This window comes from Microcaecilia unicolor, chromosome 13, assembly GCF_901765095.1.
Source record: "Microcaecilia unicolor chromosome 13, aMicUni1.1, whole genome shotgun sequence".
In the NCBI taxonomy this organism is placed as follows: domain Eukaryota; kingdom Metazoa; phylum Chordata; class Amphibia; order Gymnophiona; family Siphonopidae; genus Microcaecilia; species Microcaecilia unicolor.
Genome location: NC_044043.1, coordinates 30,709,968 through 30,732,634, shown reverse-complemented (window position 1 = coordinate 30,732,634; position 22,667 = coordinate 30,709,968). Strand labels below are relative to the sequence as shown.

The 22,667-nt window shown below is 48.8% G+C and overlaps 1 protein-coding gene and 1 long non-coding RNA gene across 2 annotated transcripts in view; one reads left to right on the top strand and one right to left on the bottom strand.

Moving 5' to 3' along the window:
- Window positions 1-22,667, top strand: part of VKORC1L1 (vitamin K epoxide reductase complex subunit 1 like 1) — a 119,257-nt gene that overhangs the window by 66,410 nt on the left and 30,180 nt on the right. The window contains exon 2 of the mRNA XM_030185919.1: window positions 22,310-22,419. Coding sequence (XP_030041779.1) covers window positions 22,310-22,419 — 110 coding nt within the window. The remainder of the gene's footprint in view (window positions 1-22,309; window positions 22,420-22,667) is intronic.
- LOC115456685 lies at window positions 903-22,386 on the bottom strand. Its single transcript, XR_003939906.1, has 3 exons — window positions 22,308-22,386; window positions 7,044-7,053; window positions 903-913 (listed from the first exon to the last, which is right to left on the bottom strand). It is a non-coding gene; the product is annotated as an uncharacterized LOC115456685 (long non-coding RNA).

Here is a 22,667-nt window from a genome sequence, read left to right as displayed (position 1 = left end):
GCGGCTAGCCCCGGACGGGATCTGGGTGCCCAGGGCGAGTTTTTCTGATCTTGTGTTATTGCATAAAGCATACATTCTGAAAAGAGCTCTCCCTCAAGGGTCGTCTGAGGCCCCTTCTATTGTCCCCCCCCCCCCCCCCCGGTGGATTGTGGCCTGGGACTGCCCGCTGAGGCTATTTTCCCTGATAATTGGCATAAAGAAAAGCGTAGAAGGGCTAATTCCCCTTCAGATTGTGGTGCACCTCCTTTCTCTCCCCTCCCCCCCCCCCCCCCCCCCCCCCCCCCCCCCCCGTGGGTCGGGCTGCGAGGATTCGGAGAGTTCTGGCAGGCTTTCGTGGTCTGAGGAGCCAGTCAGGTGCAGAATTACCACAGGATCTGGATGATCCCTCCGCAGTGAGGATTTTCCACCGTGATGAGCTGCCAGCGCTTATTTCAGATGCCCTACAGGTCCTTTCTATTGAAGAGCCTGACAGTGGCACGGCCTCCTCTGTGAATCCTAGGATGGCTAGTACCAAAAAGCCTGCTCGAGCCTTTCCTTTGCATGACTCCATCCAAGAGCTTATTTCCGCTCAGTGGGCTGACCCCGAGGGACCTTTGAAAGTTTCCAGGGCTATGGGGCAATTATACCCTCTGCGTGAGGAGCATTTGGCTCGCTTTGTAATGCCTAAAGTAGATGCCCTAGTCACTGCGGTGACAAAGAGAACTACCCTCCCTATGGAAGGAGGAGTTGTCCTGAAGGATATACAAGACCGTAGGCTGGAAGCAGCACTTAAACGGTCCTTTGAAATTGCAGGTCTTACTGTTCGGGCTTCTGCATGCAGTTGTTATGCTGCTAGAGCCTGCCTGGCGTGGTTGCAACAGGCAGTGGAACAGCCCGGAGATGGAACGGAGCCCTTCTCGGATGTGCTCCGCGGCTGGAGTCGGCCTTGTCCTTTTTGGCTGATGCCCTTTATGATATTGTCAGAGCTTCGGCTAAACAAATGGCAGTAGCAGTGGCGGCTCGCCGTCTTATTTGGCTAAGACATTGGGCAGCGGACATGGCCTCTAAGCAAAGGTTGGTGAAGTTGCCCTTTCAAGGCCTTCTCCTATTTGGTGAGGAGTTGGAAAAAAAAATTGTTAAAGGCCTGGGAGATCCTAAACCCCAGTGTTTGCCCGAAGATGGGCCGAGGCCTTCCTCCAAGGGCCAGGCGGTCCACTCCTCTTATAGACCTCGCTTCTGTGAAGCTAGAAGGTACCGCCCGGGGCATTCTGCTGGGTTCACTTCTCGTGCCCGTTTTTCACCAGAGGAACTCCTTTCGCTCGGACAAGCGTTCCGTAGCCACCGGCTCTAGGCCTGGAGTTCAGGGGCGACCTTCTCAATGATGATGCGCCGGCCCCCTCCTCGCTTCTTGTCATCAGAGGACGTCTTTGCCGAGGAGTGGGCCAATATTTCCTCAGATCAGTGGGTTCTGGACCTGATCAGAGATGGCTACAGAATAGAATTCAACGCCCCAGTAAGAGACGTGTTTATGGAGTCCCGATGCGGTTCTGCCGCCAAACGGGCGGCGGTAGAGGAGACTTTGCAAGGTCTGATTCAGTTAGGGGCCATGTCCCCGGTACCTCCCGCCGAACACGGCTACGGCCGATACTCCATCTACTTTGTGGTGCCGCGAAAAGGAGGGTCTTTTCGCCCTATTCTGGACTTAAAAGAATTAAACAAGTCCCTGAGAGTGCGGCATTTCCACATGGAATCCCTGCGCTCCGTCATTGCGGCGGTACAGCCAGGAGAGTTTCTCATGTCTCTAGACCTGAAAGAAGCTTACTTGCACATACCAATTTGGCCCCCGCACCAGAAGTTTCTGAGGTTTGCGGTGTTGGGAAAACATTTCCAGTTCCGGGCCTTGCCTTTTGGCTTCGCCACAGCTCCCCGAACCTTTTCGAAGGTAATGGTGGTAGTAGCTGCTTTGCTCAGGCGAGAAGGTATCAGGGTTCACCCGTACCTAGACGACTGGCTCAACAGAGCAGACTCTGTAACAGAGAGCTATCAAGCTACAGCCAGAGTGGTCTCAGTACTTCAATCTCTAGGCTGGGTCGTCAATATGGCCAAAAGTCACCTGACCTCCTCGCAATCTCTAGAATATTTGGGGACCAGGTTCGACACAGACTCGGGCTATGTATACCTACCCGAGCTAAGGCGGTGCAAGCTTCAGAATCAGGTCCGTCTGCTCCTGAGGATGCCCTGCCCGCGAGCTTGGGACGTTGTCCAGCTGCTGGGATCGATGACAGCCACATTGGAAGTGGTGCCCTGGGTGAGAGCACACCTCAGACCTCTACAGTATTTCCTACTTCAAAGATGATCTCCAGTTTCTCAGGATTATCAATGCAGACTTTCTTGGCTCCCTGCGGCCCGACTCAGCATGGAGTGGTGGCTCTCAGACAGCATGCTGCGGCGAGGAATGCCGCTGGCGCTCCCCGATTGGTGCCTAGTGGGAACAGATGCCAGCCTGAAGGGCTGGGGCGCACATTGCAAGGAGAAGCATGCCCAGGGTCTATGGACACCCGAGGAGTCGGAGTGGGTCCATCAACCGCCTGGAGTTGAAAGCGGTGTTTCAGGCGCTTCTGGCCTTTCAAGTGACCCTGGAAGGATTGGCTGTCAGAGTGATGTCGGAAAACACGACAGCAGTGGCTTACATAAATCGACAAGGCGGCACTCTGTGCAGAGCACTGGCCGTGCAGGATGAACAGATTTGCCACTGGGCCGAGCTGCATCTTCAGTTTCTGTCGGCAGCTCACATTGCAGGTCAGAGCAACGTGCAAGCCGATTATCTAAGCAGGCATCAGATCGATCCAGCAGAATGGGAACTAGCAGACGAAGTATTCCTGCAGATATGTGCCAAATGGGGCAAGCCCGTGATGGATCTTATGGCGACAAGTTCAAATGCCAAAGTCCCGTGCTTCTTCAGCAGACAGAGAGATCCTCGCTCGGCAGGGTTGGATGCCTTGACTCAGCCCTGGCCTCCGGGCCTACTATATGTGTTCCCTCCATGGCCCTTGATAGGGCGAGTGCTCCTGCGGAGTCGGCTGCACCCAGGAGAAGTGGTCCTCATTGCCTCGGATTGGCCCAGGAGGGCTTGGTATGCGGACCTCCGACAGATGCTAGTGGAGGCTCACCTTCCTTTACCTCTGGTACCGAACCTGTTGTCACAGGGTCCGGTAGCCATGGAGGACACCTGCCGCTTTGGTCTTATGGCATGGCGATTGAGAGGGCGCAGTTGGAGGGACAAAGGCTAATCAAACACAGTCATTTCCACTCTCCTGCAGGCCCGCAAGCGTTCCACTTCCGTGGCTTATGCCAGGATTTGGCGCCAGTTTGAGTCTTGGTGTGCTTCAGAAGCGATCACACCCATGCGGGCTCCTGTCTCGCCGATTCTGGACTTTTTGCAGGATGGTGTACAAATAGGCTTGGCCTATAATTCCCTGCGGGTGCAAGTGGCAGCGTTGGCCTCCCTTCGTGGTAAGGTTGAAGGTGTGTCTTTAGCTGCTCATCCACGGTTTCCTAGTGGGGTGCTTCAGCTCCGGCCTTCCGTGCGAGCACCCTGTCCAGCTTGGAACCTGGGGCTAGTTTTGAAGGCCCTGCAGGCTTCTCCTTTTGAGTCGCTTTGGCGAGCATCGGAGAAAGATTTGACACTAAAGGCTGTTTTTCTTGTGGCCATTACTTCGGCGAGACGGGTGTCAGAGCTCCAGGCGCTGTCCTGTAGAGACCCATTTCTGCAATTTTCAGAGTCCGGGGTCACGGTTCGGACCGTGCCTTCCTTCATGCCTAAGGTGGTTTCAGCGTTTCACCTAAACCAGCCTATTTTCTTGCCCTCCTTTGATAAGGAGGAGTTTCCAGAATCTTTTGGGCAGTTGCACCTGTTGGATGTGCGCAGGACTCTGCTGCAGTATCTGCGAGTTTCTATCTCTTTCAGGATCTATGATCATCTGTTTGTTTTGCTATCAGGTCCTCGCAGAGGGTCGCCAACGTCTAAAGCCACTATTGTCCGCTGGCTCAAAGAAACTATCTTTTCAGCTTATCTGCTTGCCTGCCGGTCTCCGCCTGTAGCCTTTAAGGCACATTCTACCAGAGCGATTTCTTCCTCTTGGGCTGAAACTGGAGCACTCTCTCTTCAAGAGATATGCAGTGCAGCAACATGGGCTTCTAAGCTCTCTTTTGCCCGACATTACAGGCTGGATGTGGCTGCTAGGAGGGATGCGTGTTTTGGAGCACAAGTGCTAGCGCGTGGTGTGACCTGTTCCCACCCTATATAGGGATTGCTTTGTTACATCCCATACGTAATGGCTTTATCTGCTTGATGACAAGGAAGGGACAATTAGGTTCTTACCTTGGTAATTTTCTTTCCTTTAGTCATAGCAGATGAAGCCATGAGCCCTCCCTGTATGATTGTCTGTATGCTGTGAATCTGTTTCAGGTTCTGTTCTTGTTTCCTGAAGTTCCTGCCTTGGGAGAAAGTTGGAAAACAGTCTTCAGGATTCATGTTCACTTTTAGGAGGATGAGTCCATTCCCTCCAGTTTATGTTTTGGAGGATGGGTTTATTCCCTCCAGGAGGTTGCATGTATCCCCTCCAGTTATACAATAAGGAGGACGAGTTTATTCCCTCCAGGAGGATGTGTTCATTCCCTCCTTTTGAGTTCATGCCCTTGTTAAGGGGCCATCGTTCGCTGTGAGGAAAGTTCATGTTGTTCCCATTGCGGTTTGCCATACTGCTTTGGAAGCTTCAAATACTGAAGAGGCAGTGGAGCTGGCTGGCTATGAGGCACTGTGAAAAGTTGAGTGCTCTCTATCTCCGCCTGCTGGTTGATGGACACAACCCACACGTAATGGCTTCATCTGCTATGACTAAAGGAAAGAAAATTACCAAGGTAAGAACCTAATTTTCCCTTCCTGCATCTCGCACAGAGAAATGGGATGTGCCTCTGAACCAATCCGCGATGTGCCACATTCACTAAGTACATAAGTAATGCCATACTGGGAAAAGACCAAGGGTCCATCGAGCCCAGCATCTTTTCCACGACAGCGGCCAATCCAGGCCAAGGGCACCTGGCAAGCTTCCCAAACGTACAAACATTCTATACATGTTATTCCTGGAATTTTGGAGTTTTCCAAGTCCGTTTAGTAGTGGTTTATGGACTTGTCCTTTAGGAAATCGTCCAACCCCTTTTTAAACTCTGCTAAGCTAACCGCCTTCACCATATTTTCCGACAATGAATTCCAGAGTTTAATTACACGTTGGGTGAAGAAAAATTTTCTCCTATTTGTTTTAAATTTACTACACTGTAGTTTAATCGCCTGCCCCCTAGTCCTAGTATTTTTGGAAAGCGTGAACAGACGCTTCACATCCACCTGTTCCACTCCACTCATTATTTTATATACCTCTATCATGTCTCCCCTCAGCTGTCTCTTCTCCAAGCTGAATAGCCCTAGCCTCCTTAGTCTTTCTTCATAGGGAAGTCGTCCCATCCCCACTATCATTTTAGTCGCCCTTCGCTGCACCTTTTCCAATTCTACTATATCTTTCTTGAGATGCGGCGACCAGAATTGAACACAATACTCAAGGTGCGGTCGCACCATGGAGCGATACAACGGCATTATAACATCCTCACACCTGTTTTCCATACCTTTCCTAATAATACCCAACATTCTATTCGCTTTCCTAGCCGTAGCAGCACACTGAGCAGAAGGTTTCAGTGTGTTATCGACGACGACACCCAGATCCCTTTCTTGGTCCGTAACTCCTAACGTGGAACCTTGCATGACGTAGCTATAATTCGGGTTCTTTTTTCCCACATGCATCACCTTGCACTTGCTCACATTAAACGTCATCTGCCATTTAGCCGCCCAGTCTCCCAGTCTCGTAACTAGCTAAGGTAAATAAGCACAAATTTAAAAGGCCTACACCACCCTTTTCTTGCGGTCTATATATTGTCGCCATAGGTAAACATGGCCATTTCCCACTCCATAAAAGCCTCTGCAGTAAACTATCAAGAATTTTACCGTGCGAATAGGAAAGCGAGACTGGCAACATCTGCAAAACATACAAACAGCATGGTTTTAAAAGCATGTTATATAGTGCAATCTGGCCAGAGAGAGACACAGGCAGAGTTTGCCACAATTGCAATTTGAGATATATATGCTACTAAAGGATTAAAATTCAAAGAATAAAGACGTGCTGCTGCGGCTAGGAAAGCGAATAGAATGTTGGGTGTTATTAGGAAGGGTATGGAGTCCAGGTGTGTGGATGTTATAATGCCGTTGTATCGCTCCATGGTGCGACCGCACCTGGAGTATTGTGTTCAGTACTGGTCTCCGTATCTCAAAAAAGATATAGTAGAATTGGAAAAGGTACAGCGAAGGGCGACGAAAATGATAGTGGGGATGGGACGACTTTCCTATGAAGAGAGGCTGAGAAGGCTAGGGCTTTTCAGCTTGGAGAAGAGACGGCTGAGGGGAGATATGATAGAAGTGTATAAAATAATGAGTGGAATGGATCGGGTGGATGTGAAGCGACTGTTCACGCTATCCAAAAATACTAGGACTAGAGGGCATGAGTTGAAGCTACAGTGTGGTAAATTTAAAACGAATCGGAGAAAATTTTTCTTCACCCAACGTGTAATTAGACTCTGGAATTCGTTGCCGGAGAACGTGGTACGGGCGGTTAGCTTGACGGAGTTTAAAAAGGGGTTAGATAGATTCCTAAAGGACAAGTCCATAGACCGCTATTAAATGGACTTGGAAAAATTCCGCATTTTTAGGTATAACTTGTCTGGAATGTTTTTACGTTTGGGGAGCGTGCCAGGTGCCCTTGACCTGGATTGGCCACTGTCGGTGACAGGATGCTGGGCTAGATGGACCTTTGGTCTTTCCCAGTATGGCACTACTTATGTACTTATGTACTTATGTACGCATCTTGAGGAATAATAATGCCAAGTTCCATTTCATCATGCTGATCAATCCATAGACTGGTGGGTTGTGTCCATCTACCAGCAGGTGGAGATAGAGAGCAAACTTTTGCCTCCCTATATGTGGTCATGTGCTGCCGGAAACTCCTCAGTATGTTCTCTATCTGAGCAGGTGGTGGTCACACACAGCAGCAGCTCTGGCTAGGCCTCCAAGCCTAATTTTTAGGTTTTGTTGAGTGCCTGGGGTTGAGGGCTCTTTTGAGCAAGTGCAAACCTGGTGGTGCCAGGTCCCTCCTTTTCTCCCCCCTCCCGCTGGCTCCGTAAAAAAAAAAAAAAAACAAACATTTTTGAACGTCTTTAAAGGCGTTTATTTCGACGTTTATTTAAACGTTCATTGCAGCTACTCACTGGGACACCAGGTCGTTACAGCTCGGAGCGGAAAGCAGGTAATTTTTACCTTTTTATAGCGGGCAGGGGATCCCCGATTTATCTCCACGTGGCTTATGGCGTCGGAGGGCGAGGGCGTAAGGAGTCGCTCCCCGGATCGCTTGAGCGCTTCTAGAGGGGATGCGGGGGTCTTAAAGCCTGATTCGCCCTTGTTGGGTGACAGTTTTGTGGCCGATGAATGTCCCGGTCCTTCATTCGGCGTGGCGGCTTTTCCCGCCATAAACGCCCATCCCCCGCTCCTCGCCTCCGCCATCTTGGCCGGCCACGCGGCTCGGACGGCTTCTTCTTGGGCCGCCCTTGAGGTTGGAGACATTAATGCCATGAACGCCCTTAATTTGGGCGACGGCACCAAAGCGGCTAAAGTTAAGCGCCGCTCTTCCCGCGCGGCTCCTTCGCGGAGTGTCGCGCCGGACGCCATTTTGGATGCGCAGCATGTTTCTCCCCCGCTCTTGCGAGCGCCGGTTGAGGGTGCGTCTAGGGCTGTTGCCCAGGCTGCGGAAGTGCACAGTCTGGGGGGTTTCTCCACCGAGTTTATTTTGCTGCTGCATCAGGCCTTCCTTATGCAAAACGCTGCCCCTACTCCCTCGTCTGGTAAAGAGGTTGAGGTTCACAGAAGTAAACGCCCTCGGGTTGATTCCCAGGCCGTGGAGGACTTTGTCTCCTCCGATGTAGATGAGGGCAGCGTATCTGAGTTCTCCCAACGGTCCTTTGCGGACTCCTTGGAGGAGACGGATCCCCGCTCGGATGGAGCGGATGACCCCTCTGCAGCGCGGCTCTTTAGCTCAGAGGAGTTGCCCAACCTGTTAGTGCAGGCCATGGGCATTTTGAAGATTTCCTCTCCGGAGGACGTCTCTCCCTCAGCCCCTGTTGGCTCTGCCATTATGCTGGGGACGAAACGCCCGCCCAGAACCTTCCACGTGCATGATGCCATGCACACCTTAATTTCGGCTCAATGGGATGTCCCGGAAGCGAGCCTTAAAGTGGCTAGGGCTATGTCCCGCCTATATCCTTTGCCTGAAGGTGAACGTGAGGCCTTTCTGTGGCCTACCGTGATTCTTTAATCACTGCGGTGACTAAGAAAACGGCGTTGCCAGTGGAAGGTGGCACGGCCCTAAAGGACGCCCAAGACAGAAGATTGGAGGCGGCTTTAAGGTCGTCCTTTGAGGCGGCTGCTTTAAATTTGCAGGCCTCAATTTGCGGCTCCTATGTGGCCAGGGCATGCCTGACTATGGTGCAGCGGGCTTCCCCCTCGGATCTTTCCTTGAGGGCTGATTGGCCGGCCCTGGAATCGGGCTTAGCCTATTTGGCAGACTTGCTGTATGATGTCTTGAGAGCCTCAGCTAAGGGCATGGCTCAGACAGTCTCTGCGCGGCGCTGGCTTTGGCTGAAACATTGGTCTGCGGACCACGCCTCTAAGTCCCGCCTGGCTAAGTTGCCTTTTAAAGGCAAGCTGCTCTTTGGGGTCGAGCTGGACAAAATCGTGACCGATCTCGGCACGTCTAAGGGCAAGAAGTTACCAGAGGTCAGGGCTCGGGCTAGTACTCGCCCCGGTACCTCCAGAGGACGGTTTCAGGAAGCCCGTCGGTACCGCCCGGGCAGGTCGGGCTATTCTGCCTCCTCTTCTTTCAAGAGGAACTTCTCCCCCAAGCAGCATTCCTTTCGCAGAGACCGCCGTCCCGGAGGTGCTCCCTCCGGTCCTCCCCCAGGGTCTCGTACCCAATGACGGGGCCTTGGTCCACGCCCCAGTGCAGATTGGAGGACGGCTGTCCTCGTTTCTGGGCGAGTGGACCACAATAACTTCAGACGCTTGGGTGCTGGAAGTCATCAGAGACGGCTACAAGCTAGAGTTCTGCCGACCCTTAAGAGACGGGTTCGTTCTCTCTCCCTGCAAGTCTCCGGTCAAAGCTGTGGCAGTGCATCAGACCTTGAACAATCTGATCCGCCTGGGTGCGGTCGTTCCGGTGCCAAAAAATCAGCTTGGCAAGGGACGTTACTCCATTTACTTTGTGGTGCCAAAGAAAGGAGGTTCTGTACGGCCTATCCTCGACCTCAAAGGGGTCAATCGGGCCTTGAAAGTTCGGCACTTTCGCATGGAGACTCTCCGCTCTGTTATAGCGGCAGTGAAGGCAGGGGAGTACCTGGCATCCTTGGACATCAAGGAAGCGTACTTGCATATTCCCATCTGGCCTCCTCATCAACGCTTTCTGCGTTTTGCAGTACTGGGCCGACACTTCCAGTTCAGAGCCCTCCCGTTTGGGTTGGCTACTGCTCCGCGGACCTTCTCCAAAGTAATGGTGGTCATCGCGGCCTTCCTGAGGAAGGAAGGAGTACAAGTCCATCCTTATCTGGACGACTGGTTGATCCGAGCCCCCTCTTATGCAGAGTGCGGCAAAGCTGTGAACCGGGTGGTTGCTCTTTTGAGCTCCCTGGGGTGGATCATCAACTGGGAGAAAAGCCAGCTGTGCCCAACTCAGTCCCTGGAGTATCTGGGAGTTCGATTCGACACCCAAGTGGGCAAAGTGTTCCTGCCAGACAATCGGATTGTCAAGCTTCAGGCTCAGGTGGACCAGTTCCTAGTAGCCTCTCCCCTTCGGGCTTGGGACTATGTGCAGCTGTTGGGCTCTATGACGGCCACGATGGAAGTAGTGCCCTGGGCCAGGGCTCATATGAGACCACTACAACACTCTCTGCTGCAGCGCTGGACTCCGATGTCGGAGGATTATGCTGTGCGCCTTCCCTTGGACCCAGCAGTGCGCAAGGCGCTGAGCTGGTGGACGCAGACAGACAAGTTGTCTGCAGGAATGCCTCTGGTGACCCCGGAGTGGATTGTCGTCACGACGGACGCCTCTTTGTCGGGCTGGGGAGCCCACTGCTTGGGAAGGACAGCGCAGGGGCTCTGGTCTCCTGCAGAGGCAAAGTGGTCTATCAACCTCCTGGAACTCAGAGCCATTCGGTTGGCGCTTTTGGAGTTCATCCAGGTATTGGCGTTGAAGCCAGTACGGGTCCTGTCGGACAATGCCACGGCTGTGGCCTATGTCAACCGCCAGGGAGGTACCAAGAGCGCCCCTCTAGCCAAGGAGGCCATGAATCTATGCCAGTGGGCGGAAGCGAACCTGGAACAGCTGTCAGCGGCCCACATTGCCGGAGTCTTGAATGTCAAGGCGGACTTTCTCAGTCGCCATACCTTGGAGCCCGGAGAGTGGCAGCTATCTGCTCAGGCGTTCTTGGGCATCACGAGGCGCTGGGGCCAGCCGAGCCTAGATCTGATGGCGTCATCGGCCAATTGCCAAGTGCTGCGCTTTTTCAGCAGAGGACGGGACCCTCGATCCCTGGGAGTAGATGCTCTTCTCCAACAGTGGCCGACACAAGAGCTTCTCTATGTGTTCCCGCCCTGGCCCATGTTGGGCAGGGTGCTAGACCGGGTGGCAAAGCATCCGGGCTGGATAATCCTGGTGGGTCCGGATTGGCCCAGACGTCCCTGGTATGCGGACTTGATCAGGCTCTCAGTGGACGAACCTCTGCGACTGCCAGTGGAGCAGGGCCTGTTACATCAGGGTCCCGTGGTGATGGAGGATCCCTCCCCCTTTGGTCTTATGGCCTGGCTATTGAGCGGCAGAGTCTGAGGAAGAAAGGCTTCTCAGACAAGGTCATCGCCACTCTGCTGAGAGCGAGGAAGCGCTCTACTTCTACTGCTTACGCCAGGGTTTGGCGTACCTTTGCAGCGTGGTGTGAAGCAGGTTCACTTTCTCCATTTACTGCTCCAATTTCTTCAGTGCTGGCGTTCCTGCAAGAAGGTCTGGAGAAAGGCCTGTCGCTCAGTTCCCTGAAAGTCCAGGTAGCGGCCCTGGCTTGCTTCAGGGGCCGCCTGAAGGGTGCTTCCCTGGCTTCGCAGCCAGATGTGGTGCGGTTCCTCAAGGGAGTTAATCACCTGCGCCCTCCTCTGCACTCAGTGGTGCCTGCGTGGAATCTCAACCTGGTGCTAAGAGCCTTGCAAAAGCCGCCTTTTGAACGCTTGTCGAGGGCATCTCTGAAAGACCTGACGTTGAAAGCAGTCTTTTTGGTGGCTATCACTTCAGCCAGAAGAGTTTCCGAGCTCCAGGCGCTCTCTTGTCGAGAGCCTTTTCTGCAGTTCACTGAGGCAGGAGTGACTATTCGCACAGTGCCTTCCTTCCTACCCAAGATTGTTTCTCGCTTCCATGTGAGTCAGCAGCTCTGTCTCCCTTCCTTTCGTAGGGAGGACTACCCAGAAGAGTATTCTGCTCTCAAATATCTGGATGTGAGACGGGTCATCATCAGATACTTGGAAGTGACCAATGATTTCCGGAAATCGGATCATCTGTTTGTCCTGTTTGCAGGTCCTCGTAAGGGTCTGCAGGCTACTAAGCTACAGTGGCAAGATGGGTCAAGGAAGCCATTGCAGCGGCTTATGTGGCCGCGGGGAAGGTGCCGCCTATCCAGCTGAAGGCTCACTCCACTAGAGCTCAGGCGGCCTCGATGGCAGAGGCCGGGTCCGTCTCCTTGGAAGAGATTTGCAAGGCGGCAACTTGGGCGTCGGCCCATACCTTCTCCAGACATTACCGCTTGACTGTGGCTGCTCGGGCGGAGGCCCGGTTTGGAGCTTCAGTGTTGCGATCAGGGATTGCTATGTCCCGCCCTGGGTGAGTACTGCTTCGGTACATCCCACCAGTCTATGGATTGATCCTCATGATGAAATGGAAGGTAAAATTAGGTTTCATACCTGATAATTTTCTTTCCATTAATCATAGCTGATCAATCCATAGCCCCTCCCAGATATCTGTACTGTTTTTTATTCTGGTTGCATTTCAGGTTCAAGTTTAGTCTTCAGTTACTTCAGAAAGACTTCGTGTTCAAGTTTTTTCACTTGGATTCTTCAAGAGTTGAGACGAGTTTGTGTTACAGTGAGCTGCTGCATTCCTCTCCCCTCCGTTTTACGGGGCTGGATTGAGATTTAAATTCTGCCGGCACTCCCTCCCGCTTCGTGCGGCTGTAGGGCAGCTTTGTACCCTTCCCGCTTCGGCGGTGTTAGGGTCAGTCAGCTCCTCCCGCGGTTGCGGTTGCAGGATAAGCCAGATCCCCCCGCATCGGCGGGTGTGGTGTCCCTCCCCCGCTCCGCGGGGATGAGCTGGACGGATTCCCCTCCCCCACTTGTGTGGGGATGAGCTGGGTTAATTCCCCTCCCCCGTTTCGGCGGTGGTGAGCTGGGCAGAGTGTCCCTTTGTGGGTGTAATTCTCTAAGTGCTGAGTCCTGCGGATGGAGCTTTGATATCGACATACTGAGGAGTTTCCGGCAGCACATGACCACATATAGGGAGGCAAAAGTTTGCTCTCTATCTCCACCTGCTGGTAGATGGACACAACCCACCAGTCTATGGATTGATCAGCTATGATTAATGGAAAGAAAATTATCAGGTATGAAACCTAATTTTACCATTTGTCAGAGAATTTGGGGCCCATTGTAATGGGAAAGGACCCACCCGCAAGCGACGTACCTCCGCCTGTAAAGTAAGGGCCAAAGATTTTGTTAAATTTTAAAGAAAAAACAGAGAAAATTCAGAGATCACACTGTGCACTCTGGGTAGGGAATTAGCAGGGTCTGACAAGGTTAACAACAAGTCATCTGCATATGCTAGAACTTTAAGATTATCCTTGCCTATTAGAAGACCCCTGATATCTGGATCCATCTGCAATGTAACTAATAGGTTTCCAAATACAATACAAATAAGGGGGATAAGGGGCAACCCTGTTGGGTGCCTAGCTCAATAGGAAATCTACTTGTTTGTCTTCCATTAACCAGAACTGCCGCGATTGTAAGCTCCTTTGAGCAGGGACTGTCCTTCTATGTTAAATTGTACAGCGCTGCGTAACCTTAGTAGCGCTTTAGAAATGTCAAGTAGTAGTAGTATTGTCAATGCCTATAGCAACTGCACAGCTTCATAAAACCATCCAGAAGTACCTACATACTTCAGCACTTCAAACATGTATTACCATTGAACTTGTTCAAACACTTTTTCAGTGTCTAGTCAAACTAACATACTTGTGATCTCCCATCTCTGCGCATGACATTGCCAGCAGCACCTTACGCACATTAACTATTGAATGACGGCTTGAAACGATGCCCTGCTAAAGTAGGCAATAAATGTGATAACCTAGTAGCCAATACTTGGGCTAGAATTTTTATATCTACATTCAGTAGCAAGATGGGCCTATAGGATTCACAGTGTGTGCTCAGTTTACCAGATTTAGGGATTAAGGAAATCTGTGCTTAATTAGCGTAGGGTGGAAAATGGCTTCTTCTAAACGCCCCAATATAATAGGCATGCAAAGGAGCAATAATCTGAGGCGCTAGTATAGAATTCCGATGACAAGCCATCTGGCTCTGGTGCAGAATGATGCTTCAAATGCCCAGTATAGAATTGTATTTGTTTAGCCTGCAATGGGAGAAGAAGACCCTCTTTTTGTTAAGGAGACAATCTAGGGAGGCACAAGTCCTCCAGATATTCCTGTAATTGAGGTCCTGAATGGTCATCAGTAGCTGTATAAAATGCCTTAAAATAATGAAAAAAATCTATTAGCTATATATGCATTCTTAGTGAGAACTTGGTCCGTGGGGAGTGTATTACCGGAATATACTGAGAGCCATAGTGAGCTGTTGTAATTTGAGCTAATAATTTCCATAGCCTATTTCCAAATTTGAAATACTTAAAATTTCCTGAAAAGTGACGTCTTTTGTCCACTCATGAATCATTAAATTAAGAGCAATTTGCATGGTCATAAAGGCCTCATGAGAGGGCCTGTGTGGGCACCTGAACATATGTCTTCTTTGCCGTAGTTTATGCTCAAAATGTAGTATACCCTAAGCTATCCGTTTTTTACATGCTACTACCTTAGCCGTTGACCAAAAAAGTGGTGGTTTATCAACATGCTGGGAGTTAAAGGTCTCGTACGCTTGCCATTTCTCAGAGAGATAGGTCTAGAACTCTGGGTCTTCATATAAATAAGCAGGGAAGCGCCAGTTATCTGGAGAGGACGTCAGAGAGCCCAGAACCAAAGTCATTGTCACGATTGCATGATCTGACATTTCCTGAGGACCAATCTCTGCCCCGCCAACTGCATAAAACAGAGATCTCAAGACCAAAATATAGTTATTACCAAACCATGTATCATGGGCACAGGAAAAGTGAATATAATCCCTTTCAGACAGATGAAAAAGTCATTGGGGATCAATCAAATCTAGAGAGGAGCACAGAAAGCTAATCCCCTGTATCTCGCTGCACTCTTCTGGGGCTGCACGGGCACCTGAATGGTCTAGCTCATCTCCCACCAATATTAAAGGATGAAATAAATCCAAACTGCCCACTCTGGCAAGTCAAGAAAAAAGGAGTGGTCATAAACATTTGGAGCATAAACCATAAGCAAGTGAAATATCTGCCCACCAGATGGTATTTGCAATAACAAATAGCGTCCCTGTGTATCTTTACAGATTTTTTTCACACAAGAACAACCACCCCGCCCTTCTTCTGGTAAGCAGATGAAAAATAAACCTCCGAGAAGTGACGTCATCACTGGGAGATGGCCGCATGAAAGAGAAGCTCTGGAGGTGCTTCGATACTAAATAAGATCTCACCTGAGAAATTTAGGAAAGTCGCATTGCCGAAGAGGCAGCGAAGGTCCGGCAGCATGACGACCCGAAAGAAGCTGGAGAAATACCATTTCAGAGCGGAAAAAACAGAGGCGGAAGCGGCGCTAGAAAAAACAGCGGGGAAGTGCGGAGCCAAAATGGCGGCGGATGTCTCGGACTCGGAGCTGGAGCACGAAGAGCGCTCGGAGAGCGAAATGGAGCTCACTAAGAGGGACGTTGCAAAATGGTTCCAGGAACTGAAGACGGAGGTTGTAACCTCAAAAAAAGAAATTCAAGCGGCAGTTGCTGAATTGCGAGTAGAAATTCAAGAGATTGGAAACAGAGTGGCCCTAAATGAGGAAAACATAGAGGCAATGGGAGAGGAGCTACAAACTGTGCAAGCTACCCTCAAAGAGGAAAAACGAGTCAGACTGGAGCTAGAACTAAAGATGGAAGATCTTGAGAACAGATCGCGGAGAGGTAATTTAAGATTCAAAGGGATCCCTGAGGAGGATCAATTTAGAGACTGTATGAAAGTAATTCAGGAATTGTGTGCATTCATCTCAAATTCGGGGGAGAATTCCCAATCAGAGCATAGATTGGAGACTGTGCAGCTGGATAGGGCGCACAGAAGTCTTGGCCCTCGGAGAGGAGATGCACCTAGAGACATCATAGTCTGTTTTCATGAGTTTCAAGTAAAGGAATTGATTTGGAAAAAAGCAAGAGACATGGGGGACATAGCATGGAAGAACTGTAGCGTTAAAGTTTTTCAAGATTTGGCGCAGGCGACTTTGATAAGAAGAAGAGACTTTAAGACGGTTACAACCTATCTGCAGCAGAAGGGTTTAAGGTACAGATGGCTGTACCCATTTGGTCTGTAATTCACAATGGGCAATCAATCCAAAAAATGCCAGACCACGGAGGGAGCGTGGAAAGCCCTGCTGGACTTGGGGTGTAAAGACCTGCCGGCAGAGGGACAGAGGCCGAAAGGAGAGACTTCAGGCTCCGGGACCAGGTCGAAATCGGGATGGATGACAGTTGGAAGAGGCAGGAGATGAACATCATTACCCAACACAGTTAGCCCAGCACAAGAAGATCAGAATTGACTGTAATGGAAAAAATGGGGGGGGGGGGGAATGAGATGTTGAAGTGGCTAAGGGACTGTTAGGACTCAATTACAGGAAATGTTGTGGAAGGGGTGAGCACATGAAGGGTGGATGTTTGAATGGGTGAGATTGAATGAGATAAGAGGGAACACAGTGGCACCCGGTAGTTGACACACTTCCTTCAAGACCTAACTGGCAGGACGGGAGGGAGGCCGGTTGAAGAAAGGGAAGGGGGGAGGGGGGAGGGGGTTAGGATGGGTACGTGGAATGTTAATGGTTTAAACAACCCAGGGAAAAGAAGTATTATTTTTAATGAACTCAGGCGTTTAAAGTGGGATGTTATTATGCTCCAGGAAACACACATACAAAAGAAAGATCAAAGGTTGCTGCAACATAAGAATTTTGGAAACTATTATGCATTGGCAGACCCACGGGGAGGCAAGATGGGGGGTCTGGCTACATATATTAGGGAAGGGGTATCATTTCACATGGAAGATATGTACACAGAGACACAGGGGAGATGCTTGGCGATAAAAGGGAAACTATATAATCAGACTGTAACAATTATAAATCTATATGCTCCCAACACAGGGCAGGGCCAATTTTTTGAATCTCTTCGAGAAGAATTAACACAGTTCGCAGCAGGCAGGGTAATTATGGGAGGGGATTTTAATATGACCTGGGCAGGGCTGGACCATTCCAAGGGAGAAGGAGATAATCTCCAACCACATAGAAGTAAGCTAAAGGCTTTAGTCAAGGAATTAGATCTCCTTGATGCCTGGAGGCTGCAACATCCTAGGCAACGAACATTTTCATTCTACTCACACGCACAACAGACCTACACAAGAATTGATATGCTTTGGGTTAGCCGCTCCCTATGGGAAAGGATAGGAGAAACAGAAGTAGAGAGCATTCATGCTTCTGATCATGCCCCGGTTTGGGTCACGTTCTCGGAATTAGGGCAAGAAAGGAAATCTACCTTTTGGAGGTTGAATGAATCATTAATAGGGGATGATAAGATCTGTACAGAGATCAGGGGGGCTATAAAAGAATATATGGAATTTAATGATACGGGGGAGGTGTCTGATGGGAGCTTATGGGATGCCCTTAAAGTGGTTATAAGGGGACGCCTCATCAAAAATGGAGCAATCCGGAAGCGGGAGCATGAATCTAGGGAATTGGAGATTAGAGAACGATTAGCACAACTAGAGGCGGAACATCAGGAGGGAAGGAATCTAGAGGTTTTACAAAGTTTAATGGAATGTAGGGTCGAATTACAAAAAATGCAGGTGGGAAAAATGGAATTTCGAAGACATCTTATGCAACAGAAATTCTTTGAATTTAGTAATAAATCGGGTACTATGCTAGCCCGCTGCCTTAAGCAACGTCAGGTTAAAAGTACAATATCAATGATTAAGGGACGGGGAGGGAACCCTTTGTACAGTGATAGGGCAATATGTGACCAATTTGTGCAATACTACACGACTTTGTATGCGAGAGGGGCGGAGGTTTCAAGAGGGGAAATACAACAATATTTGCAGGAGTTGGGACTCCAGCAGTTATCAGGATCACAAAGGGAGATGTTAGAGCAACCCATAAATCATAAAGAAGTGTTTGAAGTAATTAAAAATTTAAAAGGGGGGAAGGCTCCGGGACTAGACGGGTACACGGCAAAATTTTATAAGGTTTTTTCCAAGGAACTGGTGCCTGTTCTGTGCAGAGTGGGCAACGGTGGTTTGACAGGCGGATCTTTCCCACCAAGTATGCACGAGGCGGGGATATCGGTTCTGTTAAAGCCGGGGCGTGATCCAGGAGTGTGCGGCTCATACAGACCGATATCCCTGATAAACGTGGATATAAAGATTCTAGCCAAAATAATGGCCAATAGGCTGGGGATAGTGCTGCCGTGTTTGATAAATGAAGACCAATCTGGTTTCGTGCCCAAGAGACAGGTGGTAGATAATATAAGGAGATCATTACATATCCTGTGGGGGACTCAACAAAGTAAAGAGCCGCTGGCTTTTTTGACAACGGATGCCGAGAAGGCATTCGACAGGGTGGAGTGGAACTATTTATGGGAGGTGTTGAGCGAAATGGGATTTGGGGAGAGATTTGTGAGATGGTTACAGTGCCTCTATGAATCACCGGTAGCCAGAATAAAAGTGAATGGGGGTTACACAGGACAGTTCATGATTCAGAGGGGGACACGGCAAGGTTGCCCTCTCTCCCCATTATTGTTTGCGATCTCCATTGAACCCCTGGCACAGCGGGTACAAAATCTAGCAGATATTAAAGGGGTGAGGATGGGGGGTGCAGAGCATAAAATAGCGTTATTTGCAGATGACGTCTTGTTTTATGTTGGGTATCCACTATTGACATTACCTATTATTAAACGGGAATTGGAAAGATACGGGGGGATGTCTGGCTTTAGAGTTAATTACGATAAATCCGAATTGATGGGGATAACTCTCTCAGACAGCGAGGTAAATAGATTGCTGGAGTCTTACTCATTTAAAAAAGCGACAGGGCATTTTCGGTATTTTGGAATTCAGATTCCGAGGGATTTGTCTCAATTATACTTATTGAATTATATCCCGCTGTTTAGAGAAATACGGAGAGATCTAAGTAAATGGAAGCATGGCTGGCTGTCATGGTGGGGCAGGATAGCAGCAATAAAAATGAATCTGCTCCCTCGGCTATTATTCTTCTTTCAGACCTTGCCAATCTTAGTCCCGAAGGGAGAGATATGTAGATTACAATCTGAAATATTCAGGTTCATTTGGGGAGGGAAGGGGGCCAGACTTTCCAGGAAGATCATGTGGAGAGCAGTGGACCTAGGGGGTAGAGGTATTCCCAATTTACAGTGGTATTACGAGGCGGCCCAATTAAAATTTATGACTGAGTGGAATAGGGGTGACGAGACAGCATTGACAAGGTTGGAACAGCATTTTGTGAAGGGATATTCTTTAAAGGGAGTGTTATGGGCTTCCATACCCACTAAAACTTATAAACTTATAACGGGGAATCCATTCATCATTCATTTGTTAAAGACATGGGGGTCACAAAGGGATAAATTAAGAGGAACGAGAATATTATCCACCAATGCATTAATTACTCAGGAGCCCAGCTTTCAGGCGGGAAGACAGGGTAGGGGATTTGCAGGGTGGGCACGCAGGGGATTGGTCAAATTTAGTGATTTATTAGATTCAGGGGAAATTAGACCCTTTGAGGAACTACAGGAAACATAAGGACTAACACAGACAGATATGTTTGCCTACTTGCAGGTTAAACACTTTGTCGGTAAGCAGGGATGGGGTAGTCCTGCAATGGAGAAGGCGGAGACCTTTGAAGACACATGGAGTTTTGTGAGCAAAAGGGGGAAAGGTATAACTCTGTTTTATCGCCATCTCCGGGGGGGAGGAATTCATTAAATTTCCATATATGAAGGAGTGGGAGCGAGATTTAGGGAGTGAGCTGAGTGTGACTGAATGGAAATCTATATGCAGGGAGGTGAATAAGGCGTCAATATGTGTATTGATTAAAGAAAATGCATACAAAGTATTAAGCAGATGGTACTACACACCTGACCGTGTGAAAAAGATGTATCCTGACGCCAATGATCAGTGTTGGCGTTGTGGAAAAGCAGTGGGAACGTATTGGCATATATGGTGGTCATGTACTGTTCTGCAAACTTTTTGGTCAGATGTTGCAAGCTCTCTCACTAAAGCACTGAAGGTTGATTTCCCCTGTGATCCTAAATGGTGCCTTCTGGGGGGAGGGAATAGAAGGGGTTTGAAATGGCATAGACGAGTAAACCGCATAAGTCTGGCAGCAGCGAAGACCCTTATAGCCTTTCATTGGAAATCGAAATTGGGACCGACCAGACAGCAATGGGCAGCAAAAATTAAAATAGTGGCCGAGATGGAGAAATTAACAGATCGCAGACTGGGGCGATTAAAATTAGATGCTGAAGAGTGGGTACATTTGGATAACATACTGGGTGAAATGTAAAGTTTAAGTTATTATGTTCAGGGGAAGGGAAGGGAATTAGTTTGGGTGGGAATGGGAGGGAGGGGGGAGGGGAAGGTACAGATCAAGGTAGGGAGGTGGGGGGGATAAAAATGGAGAGTGGGTAGGTTGAAAAAAGAGAACTATGCACTTATACATGTAAATGTTGACTTTGGAGGTATATTGTTCAACGAGGAATGTAATACGTGTTCAGTATTTTGAGGTGTTATGCTTGTTAAGCTCTCAATAAAAACTTTAAAGTAAAAAAAAAAAGAAAAATAAACCTCCCCAACCCACAGTAAGATGCTCAGCATCAGTGAGCCTGGTTTCTTGCAAACACGTAATTTGATCTATATGGTGGTCCTGCAGAAGGGTCAGAATTTTAGCTCTGTTAATCGGGGAGGATATCCCCGAAACATTCCAAAAGAGCAAAATTAGAGATCATCACCCACTCCAAACTACCACCACTGTATGTGAGCAAGCATCCATGATATTAACCCCCACCCCAGGTGTCCCAGCATCCACCTGGGAAGGTATAGACACCCACACACCACCAGTGCTCAGTATGTCCCACAGTCCCCAAGTACAATCACAGCCATACACGAGACCAAGGTATTACAGTAAAGAATCTGTTCACAATCTGTAGGAGCAATGACTATCCCCTTCTCCCCCTCCCATCTCTCTCCTCCCCCAGAAACAATATATATGCCACACATCCCTGTTAAAACAGGAACGTCGACCGGGCCCGTTCATGATGCCCCCCTGAGCCCCGGTCCCCTAAAAAGAAAGAATGCTAACAATAAACATTATACTTTAAAGTAAGCAAGAGTGCAGTGCACCAGGTGCCTAAGTAATAAGTCATACTAAGGTAGCATCGACCCCGGTCGAAGGCAAAGTATTTGGGCAGCCACAATTGTCTAGAACCTTCCAATGCCCATCATGAAACACTTTTAGTAACATTGGGTATAAGAATAAAAAGCGAACATGTTTGACCGCCAATTCTTCACAATCGGGTAGTACTGCTTCCGTTTCTCTGTAAGCATAGGCGAATAGTCTTGAAAAATCTTGATAGGAGCTCTGTCATATTGCAAGGAATCTGATTTTGTTTTATATTGTCGCAGGATTTCAGCTTTGCGCGCATAATTATGCAATTTCATGATCACCACTTGACCTCAAATCTCTAGAACCTCTCTGGCCAATGCAATGTGCCCACTCCAACCCAATAGGCCTGATGCTTTCCCTCATCGGGAATTCAGCTGCCAACCATTCCTCCAAAACAGTAAGGAGTTGGGAGTCTGCTATGATATCAGGGAAACCTAAACCGCAAGTTACCCCATCTTAAACGATTTTTCATCTAATTTGGCTGAATGTTGTTGTAAATGAGATTTCAGAGCTTCCAGATCTGCCGACTACACGTGTCTTGTGTCTTCAAGGGCTGACACTCTTGCCTCTAATTCTGTGGTATGCAACTGTGTTTCAGTAAGTAAAATTTCCAAGTGCAAAATTTGTCCTGATAGTGTCTCAAATTGGGGTCCTAATTCACCGGTGACTGCACTTATAATATCTGCCAAAGCTATCTCCGTGATCGCCGATATTGGTGCTGGGAGTAGGGTCGCCATCTTACCTTCAGACTGGCGTAAACTCTCTCGGGGCTTCTTCCCCGCTTTAGACGACATCTCGCCACTCCCATGTTGTATAACTTTGTCCATGCACGTATGGCAACCAGTCTTTGTAATGTAGGAGCACCAAAGGCATTAAAAAAAATGGTTATATAATGGAACCAGGGCTCAGGAGCTAGCCAGACTCGCATTGTCTTTCTGCTACAGCACTTGAACTTAGAGGAGTTTTTTTTTTATGTTAAATCATTTCTCACAGAATATTTGTTTCAATTTGAGCTAGGACCAGGAAAACAATGTATTGGTTGTTTTGTTACTGGATCTGAAGTGCTTTCCTTCTGCAGTATTTAGTTCTAACAAAAATGTCTGATCTTGGAAATATGTTGGTGGTGACAGTGAGTTGCTGGGCTTACCGATATGAATTCCACAGATAGAGTTCTGATACAAACTTTAGTTTGTGTCTGAAAGGAGTGTGAAGACTTAGCTGGCTGGGGGATGAAATTCTTACTACGAAAAACAAGGTTTCTCACATTTTTATTTTTTTTTCTCTTTTACAGATGGGGTCGAGGATTTGGTCTGTTGGGTTCCATCTTTGGGAAGGACAGTGCAATGAATCAGCCAAACAGTGTCTTCGGACTTATATTTTATATACTACAAATGTTGCTTGGTAAGTAACTTACTCATTTTGGATGTCTCTTATTCTTTAGCTTTTCACTGCTGCATTGTCACTATATACATGTAAAGATAAATATATTAGTTTATTGCAGTCAGCAAGGTTGGGTGATAATGGTGCCATTTCTTGATGCTCGAATCTGATGTCTGAAAACTTGGTAGGTTCTGGTTTTCAGCTTCCTACATCCAGGTTAGGCTATTGAGATTGGTCCGTTAGGGACAGGCAAGCAAATATAGTTAGGT